Source organism: Caretta caretta, chromosome 11 (genome assembly GCF_965140235.1).
Source record: "Caretta caretta isolate rCarCar2 chromosome 11, rCarCar1.hap1, whole genome shotgun sequence".
In the NCBI taxonomy this organism is placed as follows: Eukaryota; Metazoa; Chordata; order Testudines; family Cheloniidae; genus Caretta; species Caretta caretta.
In genome coordinates, this window is record NC_134216.1 from 41,028,996 (window position 1) to 41,052,543 (window position 23,548).

The window sequence follows — 23,548 nt, forward strand, 5'->3', positions numbered from 1 at the left end:
GATAACGGACAGGTGACTGTATTGTTTAATGAAATGTTCAAACTTTCAGTCTGTTGGATCATGGCTTCTTAACATTAATTTTAAATTCTTGACTCTTTACAGCATGGACGTTGAAGCATGTTTTGAATATATTGCTAACCCCACGGACTTCAATCAAAAAATAAGTAAGTAGTTATGAATGTTTATCTGTTTATGAGTTTTTGTTTGCTTGCTTGCTTGCTTGTTTTTTAAGGCTGTTTACTGTTCTGGAAGAACAAAACTGTGGTCAATAAAAGTTAACTGCAGAGGCAGGTATGTAAATGCTGTAACATGCTCACACTGTGTCTGTCAGATCTAATATGTAACTCAGTACATGCTGACAGTACTAGCTGTTACTTGAGAGCTGTAGCCTGAGCTAACAGAAGTGTAGCAATCTGTAGAAATGTAATTAAGTCGTATTACTAAATAAGGGACACATAAGGGAAAAAGAGAAAGTTTATGTGGGGCCTTCACCATGTTTTGTGTTCCAGCCTTGCCTCTGCTGGCTGTGCAGTGTAATTACCATTCGTATTGTCACAGCAGTGTGCACATGAGGGACGTTGGTACACTGAACAGGAAACTTTTCTTTAAAAAAAAAAAGCCTGTTAATTGTGAAAGCTCCTTTTGGACATGTGCAGGGAAAGAGAAGTTGGCTGTCAAATGGGAAAAGGACAAAGCAGGCAGATAATTAATGTTATGCTTCGAAGATGGCTTTGCAAACAAAGGAGAGTTGTTAATAAGCCCAGTACTGGACAGTGCGTAGTCCTCCTGGCTAATATGACAAGCCCAGAACTCATACATTAGCATTCTTAGTGCTATAATATTTCCTAATTGTAGTTCTGTATCTTCCTTTTATTTTTGATCTAGAACTTAACTATACGTTTGAAGCAGAAAATGACAGGAGGCGGTTAGGCCTGCCATCTCGAGTTCAGTTTTCTAAGCATCTGTCTGATCAGTTGATTGGAAGTATAACTCTAGGAGGACGGAATAGAAAAGAATGTGTGAAAACTTCTCTTGTGATGCAGGTAAAGTGAAGGGAGAGTATTTTATTTTTGATTTATACTCAATAGAAAAACTTCTATCCTGGGCACCAGGTACCTTTTGACATAACTTAAAGTATGACATACAAGATAAAGCCAGCTCCACCTTCTTTCTTCAATTCTCCCCCTCCCCCCCCCCAATCAGAAGAAACAAAATCAAACTCAAACTGACCCTGACTCTCTCACAAATGCCATCTCCTACCTCCCCAAAAGCCTGAATTAAAACATATGAGCCGGGTAGTGTGCCCTGAAGATCAACAGACTCAGGCTTTCAGAACAAAGGAGAGGAAGTAACTTCCAAAACTGAGGACCCTCATGGAAGACCTGTACACAAGAACAATGGCTGCTCCTAGGGGAATTCTGCACCAAAAATAAATAAATAAATCAGTGCATGATATTTTAAAATTCCGCATATTCTGTTTGTCAAAATAACACAATATAATCATGCCAGTTTCAATTATTTTGGTAATTTATTTCAAAATACCTGTCAGCAAGTATGTCTGTAACTATACAGCCCCCCCCAAAAAAAAATTCAGGAAACTTTTTGACAAATAGACTCCTTACTAACAGGTTTCAGAGTAACAGCCATGTTAGTCTGTATTTGCAAAAAGAAAAGGAGTACTTGTGGCACCTTAGAGACTAACCAATTTATTTGAGCATAAGCTTTCGTGAGCTACAGCTCACTTCATCGGATGCATACTGTGGAAACTGCAGAAGACATTATAGACACAGAGACCATGAAACAATACCTCCTCCCACCCCACTCTCCTGCTGGTAATAGCTTATCTAAAGTGATCACTCTCCTTACAATGTGTATGATAATCAAGTCGGGCCATTTCCAGTACAAATCCAGGTTTTCTCACTCTCCCCCCCCCCCCCCCAACTCACTCTCCTGCTGGTAATAGCCCATCCAAAGTGACCACTCTCTTTACAATGTGTATGATAATCAAGGTGGGCCATTTCCAGCACAAATCCAGGTACATTAATACATAACTGAGTAATAATTCATGTAAAGTACAATACAGAAACACATTTCCTGCACCCCTCAGAAGCAGAGCGAAGGCTTTGGGGAGCCAGGGGTAACAGAGGAGCTGCGGGAGAGAGAAGGAACCTAGGAAGTGAACCTGGAGGGTTGTGTGTGGGTGGGAGAAGTATGAAACAAGTTTATTTGGGGAGAAGGGATTGTAATGGAATTGGGGAGCCTCCCTCATGCAGACCCTGGCAGACCTCTAGCCTCTCCCATTCAGTCAAGCCCATCTGCCCCCATCCTCTGCAGCCCCGCCTCTCCCTGTCTCCATATGGCCCTGCAGCTCCCCTTCCATTCAGCCCCTGGCTCAGTGCTGTCATTCCACTGGCTCCTGAGCCAGCTCCCCAGTCTGTCCCTCCCACTAGCCCTTCTGAACCCCAGTCTGTGATCTCCCAGCAGCCCCATGTGCCCCCCTTCTGTCCCTCCCGTGTCTCCTCACCTGGCCCCCCTGTGAAGAATCAACCTTTCAGCCACTGGCTGGCTGCTGTCTCTTCTGGTGCCACAGCCGCCCCTGGTGGTTAAAAGGCATAATTGCAGCGCCTCTCCAGCAGAATCTATATGCGGTGTCGGCAACCTTTCAGAAGTTGTGTGCCGAGTCTTCATTTCTTCACTCTAATTTAAGGTTTCTTTCTATAAGTCTATAATATAGAACTAAACTATTGTAGGTAAAGTAAATAAAGTTTTTAAAATGTTTTAAGAAGCTTCATTTAAAATTAAATTAAAATGCAGATATTATCAGTTGAGTGTGATCCTTGCCCTTGCTTTTCCTTGCTGAGTTTTCCAATGTCTGGCACGTATTTGGATACTATAAGCTGCACACAGGCTTCTGAGTGATCAGTTGTTAACCGCTCTGAGAGGGACAGAGGACAGATTTCATGTGCGAAATCCAGGTATGTGGATCCAAATGCTGAAAGCACTGCAAATGCAGTTTTCTTCAAACACTTAAATTTCACTGGCAGGGACGTCCAGCATGTCAGAATAGAGGTCCCATGATCTCTCTCGGTAGCTTCAAGTGCACTCCACGGATCTCCAAACTTTGATGCCCACAATTCTGAGCTTTTTAACTGAATGAGCTGCATTTTGAAATCTTCAACACCCATTCACTGAAATACAGACAAATCCAAGTCACTTTCGTTGAACTTTTCAGGTTTAATTAGAAAAGAAAGGATTGGGCCAAATCGCTAGAAATCTTGAAATCTGTCAGAAAATTCTGATTCCAGTTCTTGCACATACATTCTAATCTCAGCGTCAAACACGGTTCGCCGTTCCACGTGGCATGATAGTGATGTAAGCAGCAAATCAGGACTTAAAAATATTCCAGTACAGTGATGCTGGAACAATTTTTATGGTGGGGGTGCTGAGCTGCGCCCCCTCTTGCCCGTCTGCACCCCTCACTGCCCCAGGCTGGTGCCAGTGGGTTACAGTGGGTGTGGCTGCAGAGCTCCAGGCTGGCAGCTGGGACCCCAGGCCAGCAGCGGAGCCCTTGGGACCAGTGACAGAGATCGGCAGCAGGCTGAGCAGGGCTGGCGGACGGAACCCCAGCTGGCAGGGGGCCAGTGGCTGGTACCCCAGGCCAGCAGCGGAGCCCCCAGGACTGGTGGCCAGGACCTGGGCAGTGTGAGTACCACTGAAAATCAGCTCGTATGCCACGTTTGGCATGCATGCCATTGGTTGCCTACCCCTGATCTATATTCTGTGAAGGGAAAAAAAAAAAAAAAATCTGTGGAGACCATGAATTCTTTATGTATGCAGCAGCACAGAATTCCCCCAAAACTAAACAGCCTTGGGCATTTAATACAGTTCTTAGTGGATAGAAAAAGGATTGTTATGGAGGACTTTGTCCGTTATAAATTTATTTTCCTGGAGGACTCTACCATGGGACTGAGTGTGAGGGGCAGGAAAATGATTTTTGAACTCCATGCCTAGTCTGCTACCAAGCAACAGCCTTGGAGATGTCACTGTTGCAAGCCGATTTTTGCTTCACTTTTCCTTCCACAATTGAATGAACCCTTTACAGTTGTGGTTTTCAACCTGTGGTCTGCGGACCCCTGGTGAACTGCAGACTATGTCTAAGGGGTCCACAAAAGGTTGCCATTACCATAGAACGGTGGTTTTCAACCTGTGGTCTGTGGATTCCTGGTAGTCCGCATACTATGCCTAAGATTTCCAAAGGGGTGTGCACCTCCATTTGAAATATTTTAGGGGTTTTCAAATGAAAAAAGGTTAAAAACCACTGCTCTATAGGAAGGGGGAAAGTATGTCCACTGTTTCCTCTTCTAGTGGATGGTTATATGATGCTTAATTCTGTGTTCCCAGATGTTATTCCTAGTGATCATTACCTGTGAGAGAGATCATTAGTAAACAATGAGCCCTGGGGTTCAGCTGGCCCTTACCAGCATGTCTGTTATGTTAATGTTTCTTTAAGTCAATGCATATAATGAATACATTCAATTTTTTCCCTTGAGAAACATAGCGAAAGAATCTTTCTTGCACTCTAAACAAAATAGAATATATATTGTTTAGTTACCAAATCTAGTGGGATTTTTTTTACACTGTATACTAAATATGCTATTTCTAATGTTTAATAGGAAAATATCAAAGATAAACTACGTCCCATTCCTGTATCGGTTGGCGTTAAAATCAGCGGTTCAGAATCTAGTTCACCATCAAAGAGAAGACAAGGAAGATCACTTCCAGATCTTGTTCCAATTCTAAATTCAAATGAACCAGAAACAGTGAGCTCAGAAGTAAGTCTCTTCTTGAATAGATCTTTGGAAGATGATGCAATGTGGATTGTTAAGCCATCAAAACACAAAGTTTGTATGACAGAAGAGTGGAGGTTGGGTTATTTGCATAGGTAATTAGTTCCAGTATGGTCTTCAATATTCAACTCCAATTCGAGAGAGAGAGAGAGAGAGAATATGAATGAATGAATGCATGGCACGTGCACTTGTATCAGAAGTCACTGAATTAAAGGCTGTAAAGAACTAAGTTATGACCAAAGAGAAGTAAGTGAGGAGGCACATGATATACAATTAATTTATAACCTCAGCTTTGGGATTATATGGGCTCTCATCACTTGTGGTAGCAGAAATTTAAAACGTGCTCCTGCATCCTCCTAAAACAGAAGTGAAGATGGCACAGCTGGTTAACACACTAACTAACTTTGCACCCCAGAAGATTCAGGTTGAAATTTAGCTTTGGTCACAAGTGAAAATTAATTGAGTTGTCTCATCCTTGTGAATGCATGTCCTACATCACACGAGCACTATGCAATTGTTTGCAGGGTCAGGGTGCCCTGGAACTTGGGATATGTCTACACTTCAAGCCAGGGCTGTAGTCCCCAGCTTGAGGAGACATACTTGTGTTTGCTCAACTCCCATTAAAGTAATGAGCAGGAGAGGCACATATCACTTCGAAACAGGGGGCCCCAAACTCGCCCAGTTTTTGTATTTCCACATGACCTGATGCTTTCACTTAGCAGCAACAGCATACATTGACAACAAAGCAATAGTGTCCCCATCTCCTTATAGCTGAAAAGGTGAAGTCCGACTAGGGCCTTGTCTGCGCAAAGAAGGGTCTATGAAGTGTCTATGGATCTGAACTAACTGTAGCATATATCAGCAACTATGTTTTGTTTTTTGAACATAGATTTTAGTATTGTTGTATGTCCTAAAATAAACTGACTTTTGGCTTTTGTATAGGTGCAGTTCTTAAAAGAAGGATGTGGAGAAGACAACATATGTAATAGCAGCCTAAAACTTCAATACAGATTCTGTACCAGAGAAGGAAATGAAGACAGATTTGCTTATTTACCAATGTAAGACTTAATTTATACATTAGCAAAAATTACTGCACTTGGGTGGATGTTTGGAGGGGATGTTTTTTTCCCTAATGTGTGAGACTTGTTATATTTTGTTTCCATAGTGAGAACAATGTTCCGGTGCTTGTCCTCAAAGATCAGAGGGATATTGCTCTAGAAATAACTGTGACAAATAATCCATCAGATGCAAAAAATCTCCAAAAAGATGGTGAAGATGCCCATGAAGCTAAACTAGTTGCAACTTTTCCAGATAGCTTGACCTACTCTGCTTTCAGAGAACTGAGGGCTTATCCTGTAAGTAATCCAGAAAACCAGGACAAAGGTATATTACATATATTTAAATACTTACTGTGTTTTGACTTCTGCATATCTTTAATTTAGGAAAAACAATTAACTTGTGGTGCCAATCAAAACGGTTCTCAAGCAGAGTGTGAACTTGGAAATCCTTTCAAGAGAAATTCCAATGTGAGTGGCTTGTTTTTTTCTTTTTTTAATTAAAGTTGGGCCTAATATATAAAGTTAGATTCTGGACCTAGTCCTGAAGTTTCCCTAAGTTCAAGGGTGTTTGTCTTGGGGTTTGATTTGGGGCCTATCCTTGTTTTCAACATTTCAGAATTCTGTGACGTGGTTTTTTTCATATAAAACAAAGTTTGTGCTCACAAAAATATATTCACCTAACATCACATTGTGTGGATTTTTTTCTTGTTTAGGTAACCTTTTATCTGATTTTAAGTACAACCAAAGTTAATGTTGACACAACTGATTTGGATGTTAATCTGAAGTTGGAAACGTAAGATTTTTCTGTTTTTACCTTTTCTCTTGGTGTTTTCCCATATACTTGTAAACATTAAGGAATGGCTTCAATTTGTTTTGTAAAGGCAATTTTATTGTAATGTGAAAACCTGTTAAAATTTAAAATAAACATTGCCATTTCCTTTTCATTATAGAACAAGCAATCAAGTTAATTTGGCTCCAATTACTGCTACTGCTAAAGTGGTTATTGAATTGCTTTTGTCACTCACTGGGTAAGTGTTTATAGTTAGCATAACAAATCAATGTGAGAATGAACCTTTGCTGCAACCCGTACTAAAATATGATCTGTTTTTTTTTTAAAAAATTGAACAGAGTTGCTAAGCCTTCCCAGGTGTACTTTGGAGGTAACGTAATCGGTGAGAGTGCTATGAAATCTGAAGATGATGTTGGAAACATAATAGAATATGAATTCAGAGTGAGTTGATCTAGATTATTAAAAACTCATGATTGATTTTTTTTTCCTGACACTTATATTAATATTTTAAAATCTGGCTGATTCGAAGATGGCTGCCCTAGCACCCGAATCATCACCATTAACCACCTCCTCCTCACTTCCACAAAACACAGCCTGACTGGCCCATCAAGACTGGGGCTTCCTCCAGCCTTGAAAGTTTAGGTTCACACTTCCAAAAAGCATCTTCCATTTGTTTGTGTGCAGTCCCCTGCACGTACAATTTTCCAGCATAAGCATCCATGCCTACAGGTAAGAAAACTTACAAACACAAAACCCATCAATGGTATGCCCAGCGTTAGTGCTCAGAAAGTATGTGCAGATATTTGTGCACGTAAAGCCGAGCATCCACAAACCAGCTGTGTTGCAGCCCTTTTTGAAAATATGGCCCTGTAAGCTCACTCTCTTGGCCTTCTGCCTTTTAATGACTAAGACAAGGATCTCAAATCCATGGATCTCAAATGGTCTGCAGGTTCCTGAATGCTCTCCAGTGTTGAGAATGTAAATTTTTGCTCCATGTATTTCCCTCCATCCACACATTTGTGCTCCACACTTGCTCAGTGTAGCCCATTCCTTTTTTCTCAAGACTGGCTGCTCTTGCATCAGAACCACCCCTTTGTTCCCCACCTTCCAAAACACATCCTGACAGGCTGTGTTGTGTTTTTGAAGCTGGAATCCTGGTCTCCTCTCCTCATGCCCCCAGTGGACACATGACAAGGTTGTTAATTTCTGCATTCATGGCCTCTGTCAGAGGGTTGGAGAGAGGGGCTTGAGGGGAAGGGAAAGGAGCATGTCTCAAGTTCAGGAGCACCTAGATCCGTTTTCTTTATCATTTGTGTCCCTGCCTTGGGCTCCTGAAGACTTCCTTCTGCAGCTCTCTTTAAATATAGCTGATTCAGTAATGCAGACTACTTGGTGTGGTTTGTAGTTTCTGTGGCTCAGTGATGACAAAGGTCTAGATATTGCAGCATTGCTCTCTGACTCAAAAACAACTATCATACTACTGGAGCAAAACGGACAGAAGTGTAATTCTGTGGCACCAGATGTTCCCTTATAGTTGTAATCCTCCTGCTTGTCTATAACTGAGCACATTTTTGCTACCGCCAGAACATTCTGGCTCCTGTTGCTGTCCTACAGGAGAATAGATCCCACTTACGTTTTCAGAGACTACTGGGCCAGGGAGCAGACATCCCAATGGTTCCTGCACTGGAAAACATTTTAACACTATATATGGCTGCTATCAGCCAGGCCAGACACAGGCTTTATATATGCTTTTTGCTTACTTTTTCACCTTTTGTATTCTGTTCAGATCTCATCGACTAAGTCTTGCAACTACTCTAGTTTTATTTTTATCAATAGAACTTTTAAATAAAACTTTAGCAAATCTAGTTTCTCCTGATTTTTGTTGTACAATATTGTCTACTAGATCATCCAGAACATTATGCTGTGATAATGTCTATAATTAGGAAGGTTTGCTACCTTTTATTTCCAATCAGAAGTTGTTTGGCAAATCCAAAATGTATGGTATCTTCGGAATTTGTGTTTTCCTGTGATTTTATTTTTAATACCAGAAAAACCCTTCTTCAACAAGTGTCAGTGCAGATCTGTAGCTGTAAATTCTAGTTTATAAGAGAATCTGTGGATTTTTGTATTCCTAACAGATAACTAACTTGGGTAGACCACTTAAAACATTTGGCACAGCTTCCTTGGACATCCAGTGGCCAAAAGAAATCAGCAATGGCAAATGGCTACTTTATTTGATGAAAGTAGACTCCAAAGAATTGGGGAAAATCCCTTGTGAACCTCAAAATGAAATAAACTCTTTGGGACTTGAGGTATGTTAATGTACTTTCCACCTGTTTATAAGCAAGGTCATATAACATTAAAGCACAACTGGGAGTGTGTTAGTAGGATACTGGTGCCTGCCTTGGAATGAGCTTTGTATCTTCAATGACTCAAGAAGTGCATCAATCTCCTATGCTAATATACATCCTGCCATAGCTATTAGACTATGGCTCCTTCATTTTACATTTAAAAGCAAAACCATTTTAAAACCTAATTTATATTTTTAATAAAGCAATGACCCTTTCCATGATGGAAAAACAGTTCATGGTGAAGAGATAAGGAAAACAGGGCAACTATTTATACCTTTTTAAAACATTTTTTTTAAAGCCAGCTTAGACTGCTTGAACCTCTTCTTCTTTTTCTTGTTCCTCATAAACTTAATTGACCTTTTGCCAGCAGCCAGTTTGTGTGTTGCCTTCAGCTGAAAATTAAAGTGCCAAGCCTGCAGCCCCCCTGACAAAATTCGTCTTGCCTTCAGAGGAGATTTAGGGTTGGTACCGAAGTTAGATTTTCTAAGAGGGCCACAAAGTGTTGCCTGAAAGAGCTGGGATCCTGAAGGAAGGGAAGCTTTTGAAATTGCTAGACTCTGTTCTCAGCCTGCCCTTCTCTACTCTCTACCATCTTTTCACCCTCTCCAATAGCAAGCTTCAACTGAAGAACTGCCCAACTGCTCCTTAAACTCCCAAGTATTGTTGCCAGGCTGTAGGAGAAGCCAGTGAGGAGAGCCAGGATCAGTGCTTTAAAGAGCAACAGCCACGTACCCTCTCAGCTCAGATGCGGTGTTCAGCAGAAGTAGAGAAGGGTCGGGGCTTCTTTTAACTTCAAAGTGTACAGAGGAGAAAATAGGCAAGAAGAGTGGGGAATGGATGGTTTGATATCTGTGGAACTACTCACGTTCTTAAAGTTTTATAAATGCACAAAATGGAAAAGAGAGATTCCCCCCCTCCCCTTTATTTGTCTGTTTTAGTAATTTTGAGACAAAAAAATCACACAAGTTTGTGTGATTTCTTTAACTAGAAAATGCTTTTTCTTTGTTCTGTAATTTATTAATAGACTTCACTTAACCCAATGTTTGCTTTAAAAGAGCTTTCAACAGAATGGGTAAACAAGGACAAACTAAGTGTCTGTTTTTACACTAACACGCTAAAATAATTTTTACTGAAATTTGGCATTATTTACCCAAGAACAAAGGGTAGACAATAATAAACATCCGTCCAAATCCTGTGAGCCCTTTGCACACATTGCTTGCATTGAATTCTGTGGGAGTTCCACGTGGAGGAAATTGCAGGATTAAGTCCATCTTTTTTTTTTTTTTTTTAAGTGGATATAAACCACAACTAAAAGGACTTTTAAAGCTAGGTATGTAAATAATCTCTTCACCATCCGAGTATAATTGGATGCATAATGCATGCTTTGTTTTGTACATGTAATGTACTTCTAAAGTGTGTGCGCCAAATTCTGTCCTCACTGATATCCTTGCAATCCCAATTATTTCAAACTGATTACATGTGTAACGGGTATAACTGAGAGCAGAATTTGTCCAAGGGACAGATTGTGCATGTCTTTCCTTTTTAAATGCATTACCTGACTTGCCAAAAAAATATTAAATTCATATGCTTCTACTAAACAACGTGAACTCTCTAAGTGTTTTGTAAAAACTTGTAAGTTTCCCATTGAAACCTAATTAGTAACTCTGGGAGTGTGCAACACTTTTATTGTACATACTCAGTGAACAAATTTATCAGGAGCGTATCTGCCTACTTTGGAATATATGCAGTGTTTTTCTTGTGTGTTGGACCGTGGATATTAGAAAGACAAGGTGGGTGAGGTAATATCTTTCATTGGACCAACTTAAGGAAAAAAACTATTCTAATGAGCGTAGTAGGAATAGCACATACTCACTCACTTGTTGGTTAAAAAATGAAATGGCTTTGAAGCTGAGTGCAAGTGAAACACTTTGCCTCACTGCTCTCCATTTTTGTTTAGATCACTTTTTTAAGTTACAGCTTAAATCCTAGTAATTGCTGTGATAGCAGCATTCAGTGCTAGCAGGAATGCATAGAAATACTGTCTGTGGCAGCTGCGCTCAGATATGGAATCCTGGTGGTCATGCAGCAGATGCATACATTTGCCTTGTGTGACACCTGTATTAGCCCTATTGTCGCCATGTTCTTCTTTCGTCTCCATATTTTTACTTGGAGGGTCAGGTTTAGGAAATACGTTTGTGATGCAACCAATTAATGGAGGAATGAATGTTTTACACTGGGGCGAAACAGCTTCAGATTTGTCTGTATTTATTCCTAGGGCTGCTTCTTGAAACTGAAGCTCTGTTCAAGTCTAAAAAAGGAAAACTTGTTTTTACCTGAGCTATGTTTACAGTATATAAATAATTGAAAACGGGATTATATTATGGGAACTGCAACTGACACTAAACATGCCTGATTTTTGGCCAATACCACTACCCTTTAGTACTTGAATTGCTTTTTAACATCTCCCAAGAAACTAAATATTTAAATGCCCAATATTCAAAGAGTCTTTTCCACATTTCTGTTCTGCCTAATAATCCATTTCATATAGTGTATCATCATATAATTCTTTGTTTTAAAGGAGTCCCACAGGTCAAGAAGGAAACGTGAAATTGCAGAGAAGCAGACTAATGATGGCAAAAAAATGTCTGTATTTTCAGAAAGAAAATATAAGACCCTGGTAAGCATTTCCATAGCAAAACAACAATTTCTCTTCAATCTCTTTACCTTCCCTTCACTCCTACAGAACCTTTTTAGGTTTAGCCAAGTGAAGGAAGGCATTTTGTTGTATAGATATTCTGTTTGACTTTTATAACTTGTTTTTTAATATTATTCTCTCCTAAATCTGGTATATTGGGATAATTTCCAGACTGCTGTAAAAGAACAATTGAGTACATATCTCTAGATTTAATTAGCAATGTATCTAGGTAAGCATTTAGCTTTCAGAAATGGACTTTAAAAGGGAGCAGGATAACTAATAAGAACAAAGTAAAGAAATCATTCACAGACTGATTCCTACATTTTAACATATTAGGATGGATGTTATCAACCAATCTTATCGTTGAAATTAATAAGTTTTGCCATTGATTTCAGCAAGCCAAGGATTGGTCCTTCTAAAGGGACCACACCTTTAAGTCTACTTAAGACATACATCTTCCTGTTTCTTTGAAAAATTACAAGACGGGTTAAAATAGTTGTAGCAAATATTTTTCTGTAAAATGTGACTTTTGAAGTGTGTCTATATGTATATTTATTTAAATTACAGGACTGTAATGAGAGTGCACGCTGTGTGAATATAAAATGTCCCTTGCAAGGCTTGGACAGAAGGGCAATGGTTGTATTGCGTTCAAGATTGTGGAACAGTACTTTCCTAGAGGTATGTTCTATTGCTATTCTTGAGGCATTTGCACACTCTCCTGTCTTTTCTCTTCTAATGTATCCTCATTATATTTTGAAACAGGAATATTCTAAGCTGAACTACTTAGATATTCTCGTTAGGGCTACAATCAGTGTTCCTGCTGCAGCTGAAAACATTAAGCTCACAAATGAAGGTGCTCAAGTGAGTTTTCAAAATTTCTTTAACATGGTTTGTACATGTGAAGTTTCCTGCGTATATAATATGTATTACTCCTGGGGGAATTCTGAACCACTGTGCAAGTGCAGACTAATGTCCCCTGGAGATTTCTCTTTCCCTACAGAATAATTGATTTATGTGCCCTCCCAGGCAGTGGTCCCAAGTGGGTATGTCAGGAGCTGCCAGGGGAGATGTAAATCACTGCCTCAGGGGGCAGGACTTGGCATGCTTGCAAGACACTGTCCCTATTGCCCACTACCCTGGTGCTGGGGAGAGGCAGGGCTGGGGATGCCCTGGCTGGTGGCTCCTAGCCTGTGCAGGGCTCCAGCTGCTAGTCTGGATTGGGACAGGACTTCCTCTTCCCCTGTCTTCAGGAAGCTCTGCACACTCTCCCCTTTCACTCACCACTTCCTCCCCTCACTGCTCCAAAGCTGGGGTCGGAGGGGGTCACTGTCTGTGGAGTTGCCCCGCTCCCTGGATCCTGACACCCACCCCACCAAGCCCCACACACTGATTTACAGTGATGGCTAGAGTCTAGGATTGTGCGGGGTGGGAGGGTCCCAGAGCATTGGCTCCAATCTGAGGCTGGAAGTCTGCACAGCAGCAAAACAGCCCCACAGCCTGAGCCCCCAGTTGGCTGGCACAGGTCAGCTGTGGGTTTTTCCTTTGCTGAGTAGACATACCCTTAAAGTCTTCTGTGTCTGACGTATATGGAAATACTAGTAATGCCATTTGCTCTGTAGAGCCATAGATCTATGCCTAGTAAGGAATCTATTTGTCAAAAAACATTTCCTGGATCTTGTTTGGTGTCTGTATTATTACAGACATACTTGCTGACAGCTATTGTGAAATAAATTACCAAAATAATTGAAAATGGCATAATTATAGTATGTTGTTTTGGCAGAATTTTAAAATATTGCACAGAATTTCCTTAGGAGTAATGGATCACATATTGTATAAAGTGAACATTCTAATCCAGAAGCTTCTGTCATCACTTTTGGTTCCATAGATCTTTCTGTTCCTTAGCAAGAGGCATCCTATATGATAGGAGAGTGAACACTGTAGGTTGTACACAGTCATTTTTAGCTAGATTTGGTCACCTTTCCAGCCCCCCAAGCTGTGGAAAGCCATGGGTCCTGGCTTTGCAGGAGGCTGTCTTACCTGTAGCAAAGGTTTTTCTACTGCAAAACCCAGAGCTTTGTGGTTGCAAGAGCTGATCAGGTAAGGAGAAAATATGCATATTAGGGTTCTCTGCCTCCCATGCTGCAGTATTTCTAATTCTGTGGGATGCTGAATGGATCACCCAGTAGAAATTAATCCAGTTATATGCTGTGTGGGTTGTGAGGAGGAATAACATAATTCCAGGTCAGTCTTCTGGACTAGATACTTCTTTGGAGGGAAAAAAAAGAATATTGTTGTTTTGCGTTGCATTGGCAGAGATGGAATCAGAGCCCCATTGTGCTGTGTGACATTCAAGAACTTAATAAAATGACAGTCCCTGCTTTGAGTTGGGCAGGTTTATTTATTTTTTAACATCTCTTTCCCCAACCTCATCCACAAAAATATTATAATTCAGGAAGGATTCTGGTGAATGTTTAGTTTAACCCAGTACTTCCCCATAGGCTCTTTTCTCATACTCTCCTGGCTGTCTTTGGCATGGAGCTTTCAGCTAGGGAACAGTTCAGTACTTCTGGGCTGTAGGCCCTACATGCGTTTGAGCTTCTATTCGTCTGGAAGAATTCACTGGCACATCTAACCTGAGTATGTCCTATGGAATCCCCACCCTCATTCTCAAGAGCCAGGCACAGTCAGCTGCTGCTCTTGAAAACTGGGTGGTAAAAAATGCTTCAAGTAGGTATTTAAGAATTGTAGGAGACATAATGTCCTCTTCAGACTAGTGACTAGCCTCCATAGCTCAGAAAGCTCAAGGCACTACTGTAGAAGTGAATTTTGGTTTACAATTAGGAACTTGTTAAACTTTGCATCCCCCTTACTTAAAACTTTTCCCCTCCCTTAGGTGCGAGTTACTGTCTTTCCTGCAAAGACAGTAGCACTTTATACAGGAGTGCCTTTGTGGATCATCTTGGTGGCTATTCTTGCTGGAATACTGATGCTCGCACTGTTGGTGTTTTTACTGTGGAAGGTGAGTTATTTTACAAATCACTCTTGTACCTGAAAAGATAAGTCAGCATATGAAATAAGGCAGAAAACTAGTTAAGCAACTCCAAAAATGCATTTCAAAATATTGCTATTGGGACGCTGTCTATTTAATCATTAAACAAGTTTCATTTTATGCTACTAGTAAAAACCTTACTGAAAATTAATTTTAAAATCAAGGTGTGTTTTATTTTAATTATTTCTCATCTTGGAAAATGACCAGTGAAGTTGTATTTTTGCTTTGTAGTAAAAATTAATAGTAATAATTTCACTTTCTGCAACATTTGGCTGAAAAAAATGCATGGAAATGTTTGTTTAAAATGTTTATTGGCGTTTTTGAAATACTTCTGGAACCATTTCTATTTGTTAGCTATTGTACACAAACTTTTATAAATCCTAATTTTGGTGATATGTTAACTTTTTATATTGTAAAAAATGTTATTTAACTTGACTGGTATGTGAATTAGATCTGATTGGGGTTTACAGTTCAAACCACTTCAAATTGGCCTGTTCATTGAAACTGTCAAAATGCATGTATCACAAATTAGTACTAGCTACAGTACTTGGAACAGTAACACTTCTTGTTCTGATAAAACATTATTTGGATACATTCTTGTGGCTTGAGAATATTATGAGGATACTAGATGCCTATTAATACCCCAGACAGAATGCATTGTTACTTTATGTACAATGTGTTAAGAAGCTAATAATGCAGTATCTTAAAACCTACTTTCTCCTTTTTAAGTTAATACAAGATTAAAGCTTTGTTTATAAAGACAAAAACATAACTGTTTGGCCTTCTTCTCTCATTCTGGCTGGTTTGGTTCTTAGGCTTAGTGTCCCAGTTGCAGATCACCTAAGAATTCTGCTTCCTTACAGAGCCACCATTGTCAGGGGAAACCAGTAGTGGGGCAGGAATCCTAGTTTTAAGTGGAAGAATACAATCCTCTTATTCCTGATTCCCACCCACACTCCAAAATTCCTAACTCATCCTTGTTGCTAAGGAAGCAAATGCCTGGATTAGGAAAATCCCTTCAGTCCTTGGTACCATCTGGTGCTCTGACACTTCCACTATGTCTTCAGAAGAGACCCTGAGGAATTTCACTTGAAAATTTCCTTCTTTGAACAGCTGCTATTCTTTGCTGACCATAAAGGGTGCTCTTGTTCAGAGTTCGTAAGGTGCCCTTGAATTCCCTTTTGATTGTCCTGTTATGCTTTCTTCCAGTAGGTACATCAGCCTCTGTTGCAAAGTAACAGCACAGAACTGCCAAAAAAATTTGCTTCTGATTAAATTTTTAATAACTCGAAGTGCTACTTTTTGACTACTAAGGATTATAAGATCAGATTAACATTGCACACATGTGTGTGGTTTGTATTCAGCAGTTGTTAGATCTAGATCTATTTTATATTGAAAGACTATCTATGTATTTTATACTGAAAGAATTGAAACTGCTTATGAAGCTTACACTGTTCTCTAGTAAATAGAATATAATATGCCTACCTCACCACAAGGGCAAAAATGATAAATTACTTAATTTTTTATGTAAAAGCAACAAGAACTTTCAGCCATTGTGGGGAAGGACAGTAGAGTCCTGAAGAAAATAAGTGACCATCTCAAAGCAAAGGACATACACATGACCCTTTTGTGTTTCTACCATTTGAGCATTGTAAGGGTGTCTTAAAATGTGTGAAAATGGTGGTATTCCTTCTCTTACCTGGTGTATTCTTTACTTGGAGCCAATCCATAAACTCTTGGGTCTCAAATAATATCCTGTTGCTCTGTAGTACTAGTGTTAGTTGTTAACAATACTTAATCTGTATTTTTACAATACCTTGTTTTAGATATTTTAAAATGCTCGTTAAACAATTGGCTAAGATTTGTGACTCTGCCTGCTGTCGACATCAATGTGCCCTAGGATTCTGACAGATTAGTTTTAAACTAGAACATGGTGTAACACATTCTCTCTCGCTTAGAGGAGGTGGTTTTTGGGGTTTTTTTGGTTCTGCATAGAGGGGACATGATTATCCTGGGAAGTGTTTTGAAATACCTTTTTCCATTCTCATCTATGTTCACAATTAATGCTCTTGTGAAAGGGATGGGATGGTAAGAATTACTGTCCATCCCATTTGATTGTCTTGTGAATTGGCTTTAAAATGGTTTAATGGTTGTCACTTTTTTCCTCAACATACCAATCCATAAAATTGACTAAATACCTTGCTTCCTTGTAGTGTGGTTTCTTCAAGAGAAGTAAGAAAAATCATTATGATGCCACATATCACAAGGCTGAGATCCATACTCAGCCATCTGATAAAGAGAGGCTTACTTCTGATGCATAGTATTGATCTACTTCTGTAATTGGTAATTGATCAATATTTTTTTAATTTCTAGCTGTGGGACATGCTATGGTTGTGGTGGCTAACAATGGGAAGCTTGCTGCTGGGTTTCAAAATATCAATATCTGCTTGCTTACTCTGTTTATAATCACTTTTTTCAGTGCATGAGAAGAGACACAGGCTCTTACATATTACTTTCAATGCTTTTTGTCTGTTTCAACAAAAAATCTTAACCGCTACAGTGGAATTTTACACACTGAAATTATAACTTATCTAGCATTTGTATATTAAGTATTTTAAATTTTCAAACTTTACACATGGTAACCACAGAGAGTAAAGTTTTAAGATGTAAAATAAAGTTTACCTGGTTTTGTGTTAGTGTTTCCTGATATTTGGATGTTACATGAATTGCTTTATTAACCTCTTATGCATGCTAAAAGCCTTGTGCTGCTCATGATGAAAAGGCATTTCTTTATAATTATAATTATAAAAATTATTTTTAATAATATAAAATAATCAGTTGCTGTGGAAACTGATAAAGGTTTAATCATTTTTGGTTGCTTCTTAAGAAATTCTAAAATATACTCTGCTGTGATCGGAACACATGTTTTATACTTTTAGTAAATTTTGCTCAGAACAGGAAATCATAAATGTGGTGTGTGTATATCTATCTAAACTGATGATGCTGGGGGATCTAACTAAAATCTGTCAACACTGTGCACACAATGAAAGGATAAATAATAGAGATGAGCTTAAATCAAACCTCTGAACAGCCCCAGAATTTGGAAAACTATATACCTGAATACTGGTTTCAACTTTTTCTCCTACAATTTATCATCTTTAAAAGACTCTTTTTTCAGTATTACATAATTAAAGAGCAATATTTCTTACAAGTTTGCAGTAGACCACTGAATTTAAGTATTCTGCTCAGAAAGCTTTTGTAGTAAACTCTGTCTACTCTGTGTCTGCATATCACTTCATTTCTAAGGCCCTGATCCTGAAAAGCCATTCTCATATGCTTGACCTCAGTGGGACTATTCACTGTGCAAAGTTAAGTGTGTGCATATATAACTGTGGAAGACCAGGGCCTCCATGGTCAACTGTTCATCCCAGCTTTTCTTCAGTCAATTTTTAATGGAGAACATCTCCCACTCTGACCCTACACGCTTGCACCCTTTTTACTAATCAAATGCAATGCATCCCTTGACTCAGTTTGAGTCTACAGATGAATGAACAAAATAAATTGTACCTATAATCAAATATTGGCTTAAAACAAACTACTATATTCAGAAGGTTGTTTGGTAAGTCTTAGCTTTTGAGCTCCTGAGACCCTAATATAATGCCTACTGAAGTTAGTGGGAGTTTTTCAATGGGAACTGGATTATACCCAGGTTCAGGAAGGTACTACATGCACACACTTAACTTTAAGAATGTATTTAAATGCTTTCTTGACTAGGAATTATCACAATTTCAGATTAACTGCACCTGTATTCCTGAGGTCACTCACTTAAAGGTTCTGTGCGCGCAGCCCTTCTGACCATGGGTTACAAGGCTTCCCAGTTCCCTCTACACTTTGATATTCTGAGTGAGACTGCATAGACAGGCTAGCGTCTGCAGTTCAGTAGCACACAGCTCTTCCTAAGCCAACGCATTTATTAAGGTGAAAGCATTACAGAGAAGACAACAATAAAAAGCTCCATGTATGCTAAAAAGTTTACCAGAGGTCAAAACCCACACCTGGATTTTCCATGGTTTACAAATTCATAAGAACCCAGGCTGAGCAGTTCATGTTTGTTTATGCATTTTGGGCTTGGGATCTCATCTCCGGAACAGGTAATCCACAGAAAATGCCCATAACTTTAAAAGGCCAAGAGTTTGTATTACCAAAGGTGGGGGAATTCACATTAACCTCTCCCCCCTAGGTCCGGGGTTCTCAGACTTTTGTATTGGTGACCCCTTTCACACAGCAAGCCTCTGAGTGCAACCCCCCTTAAATATATAAAAAAGTGTTTTTAATGTATAACACCATTATAAATGCTAGAGGCAAAGCGGGGTTCGTGGGTGGATGCTGACAGCTCCTGACCCCCCATGTAATAGCCTCCTGACCCCCAGTTTGAGAAGCCCTGCCCTAAGTATTCCCCAGAAAATCCACTTCACATCCCAGAAGTCCATTCTTGTGTGGCACATTTTCCATATAGTCCTTTAATCTCCCAGGCCTCGCATCACATCTCGTTCCTGACCCACAACAATACACAAACTTTGCATTTAATACAACTGCCTCCAAAGATACTTACTTAATTTGATAAGGATTTTTCAAGGAACTGCCATATTTATCACAGGGATGCTTTCCTGAACTGGGACTTTAATCTTGCAGTGCAAAGGCCTAGTCTACAGTTACAAATTAGCTGTGTTGCTCAAGTCTGTGGAAAAACTGTTCTGTGTAACAGTTAGATTTAATTAACTACCAGTGTAGATACAGCTAAGTCAATGGAAAAATTCTTCCATCTAATTACCTACCATTCAGAGAGGTGGATTAACTACAATGGAAAAAAATCCTTGTCGCTGCAGGAAGCAACTATGCCGCAGTGCAATGGTGGCACAGCAGCAGCACTGTAGCATAGACACACGCACACTCTCATGAGCAGTCCTACAGATGTCAACAGGAATTAATGCTATAGGACTGTGCATCTAAAATTAGCCTTACAAAATTAATGGAAGAAATTTGTTTTACACTCTTGAATTGTTGGATTGTGTAGTTTGCTTTCACCTGCTGCTGATAGTTGTACTTTAAAGACTTTGTCAGAGATCTGACATCTGTAGACCGCATGCATTTAAAAAAAAAACAACTTTTCAGTTACCTTGCCTGTCACTTCTTTGAGAGAAGCCATTTCTTTTGTACTAATGCAAGCAAAGAATTCTAGACTTTTATGCTTACAGTACTTTGATTGTGATTTAATCTTAAACTGTTCCCTTTCCCAGTGTGGATTCTTCCAGCGCTCCAGGTACGATGACAGTGTCCCCCGATACCATGCTGTAAGAATTCGGAAAGAGGAGCGACAGACCAAAGACGGGGAACATAAAGAGAATCTTGAGAAAAAACAATGGATTACAAAATGGAATGAAAATGAAAGCTACTCCTAGGGAAAATTTCCCCCCTCAATCCAATTCAGACAATTTTAATATTTCTTCATTAATGGAATACTGATGGACTCAGACCTACATACAATATGGAACTATATTTTTGATTGTAGATATTTTTACTTATATTGAAGCTTTTGTTTTGCACAACTAAATTTAAGATTGCTTGACTGATTTAGCTGCATTATTTAAACTTCCAGATAGTCAGAGACAAGAGGCAAACTTGCATTTATAAAATGGTGCATTGAACTGAGCATTCTATGAAATATGCACATTATGTTTTAATGATGCCACAAAAAGTCTTTTTCTGCATTCTTGGACATCAATGGATGTGCAAGGAATGCAGGATCTGGTTCCAGATATATTCTCCAAACTTCCATCACAACATACACACTGTAGCCTCGACACACTTTATGCAAATAGAATTTGGGGAATCTGTGAATATGCTATTCTTGTCATAAGACTCTGCAGCTATGGTAGTTGGGGCTTAACCTAAAGTGTCTTAAATTAAATGTGCAATAGGTCATGTTGCTATTTTTCTCACACCAAATATACACAGGTTTAAAAAAAAGGCTTGAATATTAGTTGTATGTTTTTGTATATATTTTTGTATTTATTTTTTTTTTTAGCAGCAACCGTTTGTCTTTGACTAATTAGGCCAAAGACTTAAGTGAACTTTAAAACTGGTATGGATGTTCTTAAATAGGATATGAAAGTCCAGTTAGACATGAAACTTTCACTGCATTTAAAGAGTTCCTGAGGAGTGCCAGTGCTTTTTTAAAATGCAAGTTTCAATCACTGACACATCCTTGAAATAAAAACATTCATTCCAGGGGTTTGTGGGGGCATTTTTTCTTATTTCTGTTTATGCAGCAGGATTTAGGAAAGATGTGGACGAACTGGAGAGAGTCCAGAGGGAAGCAACAAAAATGATAAAATGTTTAGAAAACCTGGCCTATGAGGAACAGGTGTACTAAAAAAACCAACAGGGCATGTATTTAATTTTGAGAAAAGAAGACTGAGGGGGGGAAACCTGATACTAGGTCTTCAAATACCTTAAAAGCTGTTGTAAAGATTAAATTATTCTCTGTCCTCTGAAGGCAAGACAAGGAACAGTGGGCTTAATCACAGCAAGGAAGATTGAGGTTAGATATTAGAAAGTGTTTTTTTTCTTTCCTAATTATAAGGGTAGTTAAGCTCTGGAATAAGCTTCCAAGTGAGGCTGTGAAATCCCCTCAGTGGGGGATTTTAAGAACACCTGTCAGGCCTGGTCTAGGTTTTACTTGGTCCTGCCTCAGGGCAGAGGATTGGACTTGACTTCTCAAGGCCCCCTGCAGCCCTTCATTTCTGTGACTAATTATGTTCCTGTAACATAATGTGTGTTAATTGAGAATATTTTAAATTTTCTTTTGTACATCCAACATGTATAGGTTTTTCTATTTAATTTTTATACTTAATACAAAAAGTGAGGTGCTTCTGGAACAATTTTCCAGCTCTGTAAGGATTTCATGTTTAGAGAAAGGTGTGTCTACTACTGAAAATGTTATATAGCACTTGAAAGAAAACATAAGCTCCTATCTGTCCTTAACAATGGCTCTGCACTGATCCCTTTTGAGACTACTGAGTGATGTCCAAAATATATAGCTAAATGTTAATTGTAAGAATAGTGCCACAATGTTGTGCTGCTCAGTAACCTAATTGTTGTAACATAACAGAGCTATTTAAAGAGTTTATTGGTTTTTTTTAACTTGCATTCTAAAATGTTGGTACTATTTAAATAATTCAGATTTCTTATTCCATATGAAAAATACTAATGACCTGTGTGAATAATTTTTTTTGCATAGGGATGAGAATTATGCAAAAACTTGTTAAAGTATTTTCTTTACAAGCTGCTAGCTTTACCTTCCCCCAGAAGTCTATTGTTTTAATGCAGACGGCTGGGGTGACTGAAGCAAGCAAGACTGGTCACCAATTATGTGGATGGGTTTGGTTTTGTACTACTATTCATTTCTTTCCTTCAGTCAGGCTTTTTGAAGCTTTGTTTCTTTCAAAATGTTATTTTAGAAGCTGCATTCTTTTGCTTCAAGGTTAACAGGTCCCATGTGTAATTTTCCTCCTTCCTCCCATCATATACTTCCAAAATTACATTGTGACCCCTGTTTTGCAACATTTGTGTGTACATAGCTGTTTACTGCATATTGTCAGTCTGTCTCCCTAATGAGAGCTACAGCAGTGTTTAAAATCCCAGCTCCTTTGCCGAGTGGCTCAAAACCCCAAGAAACTGAGCTCATCACTTGCAAAGAAATGGGAATTTTGAGACTGTAGCAGCCCTAGTTAAAACAAAACATATGGTTAGGTATGTGGCACCCTCTTTATAAAAAGAACAAAATAAAAAATGTCTTGGCAGTGTTAAATTTAGGACTATTGAAAATTAATATCTCAAGTCATGGCACTGGTATACTATCCTCTCAAACACAACTAATAATGCTAAATCATTCCAGGATTAGAAATTACCTGTGGATATTTGTATAAAAGTGTGAAATTTTTTTTAATTAAAATACATATTGCCTTGATATTACTGTATATTTCTTACAGGACAAGTTTCTTTTATCAGACTGAATTGTTGAATTATGTAACATAAAATAAGCATTAGCAACTGAGTTTCTGTAAGTGGTGCTTAGATTTCACAGCTCACCAATTTGTTATAACTAAAGCCAGCCTGCTCTATATGTAATTTTCAGCATGAATTAAAGCAAGAAATAAACATGATGATGAACCATTTAATTTGTTACTAGTCTACTTAAAAATCACTGGGTTATATATAAAAGGGGAAGGATTTACATGCTATATTTAGGTGTTAATGCCAAATCCTACTGGCCTCACCCCTGCAGGTAGTCTGATGCAGAGGCCTTGTTTACATGAGACAGTTGCACTTTGACTTTCTGCAGCCCAGTATCACTCTCAGTTCTGTGGCACATGGGCTGTCACAGCAGTTTGCAGAGGTGGATAGTCCTTGCCTCCTTGCACAGCTGCTGCCTCCACTGGAGCAGTCAGTGGCAGTTCGCTTTGCTCCCAACCATATCTTTGCTAACTAAGATTTTTTTAGGGCAGTAACTGAGCACCTTTTAATATTCTCCTCCTCCTCCCCATGCAACCTATGCAGTGTAGAGGTAAGTCAATTTACTTGCCAATTCTGTAGCACAGAATTCCTCTAATTTAAAGGGTTTTGCACAGATCATGACTTCCTGTAGTTGCAAGAGACTACAGCTGGGCTTTCTATAGGAACCCTCTCAGTAGAAACA

General features: G+C 39.1%; 1 protein-coding gene and 1 long non-coding RNA gene across 6 annotated transcripts in view; one reads left to right on the plus strand and one right to left on the minus strand.

Moving 5' to 3' along the window:
• ITGA6 (integrin subunit alpha 6) overlaps positions 1-23,030 on the plus strand; it is a 59,903-nt gene extending 36,873 nt beyond the window's left edge. For 3 of the 5 annotated variants that reach the window (XM_048868546.2, XM_048868543.2, XM_048868544.2), the window contains 15 exons: positions 103-164; positions 886-1,043; positions 4,674-4,832; positions 5,790-5,905; positions 6,013-6,202; positions 6,290-6,373; positions 6,619-6,698; positions 6,856-6,933; positions 7,034-7,136; positions 8,834-9,007; positions 11,625-11,723; positions 12,309-12,419; positions 12,504-12,602; positions 14,635-14,760; positions 20,088-23,030. In XM_048868546.2, coding sequence (XP_048724503.1) covers positions 103-164; positions 886-1,043; positions 4,674-4,832; positions 5,790-5,905; positions 6,013-6,202; positions 6,290-6,373; positions 6,619-6,698; positions 6,856-6,933; positions 7,034-7,136; positions 8,834-9,007; positions 11,625-11,723; positions 12,309-12,419; positions 12,504-12,602; positions 14,635-14,760; positions 20,088-20,249 — 1,801 coding nt within the window. In that variant the 3' untranslated portion in view covers positions 20,250-23,030. Of the gene's footprint in view, positions 1-102; positions 165-885; positions 1,044-4,673; positions 4,833-5,789; positions 5,906-6,012; positions 6,203-6,289; positions 6,374-6,618; positions 6,699-6,855; positions 6,934-7,033; positions 7,137-8,833; positions 9,008-11,624; positions 11,724-12,308; positions 12,420-12,503; positions 12,603-14,634; positions 14,761-17,003; positions 17,134-20,087 lie in introns of all 5 variants that reach the window. The other 2 variants (XM_048868545.2, XM_048868548.2) reach the window with 1 other exon arrangement.
• LOC142068545 (uncharacterized) overlaps positions 1-23,548 on the minus strand; it is a 53,199-nt gene that overhangs the window by 22,349 nt on the left and 7,302 nt on the right. The gene's annotated exons all lie outside the window — the stretch shown is intronic.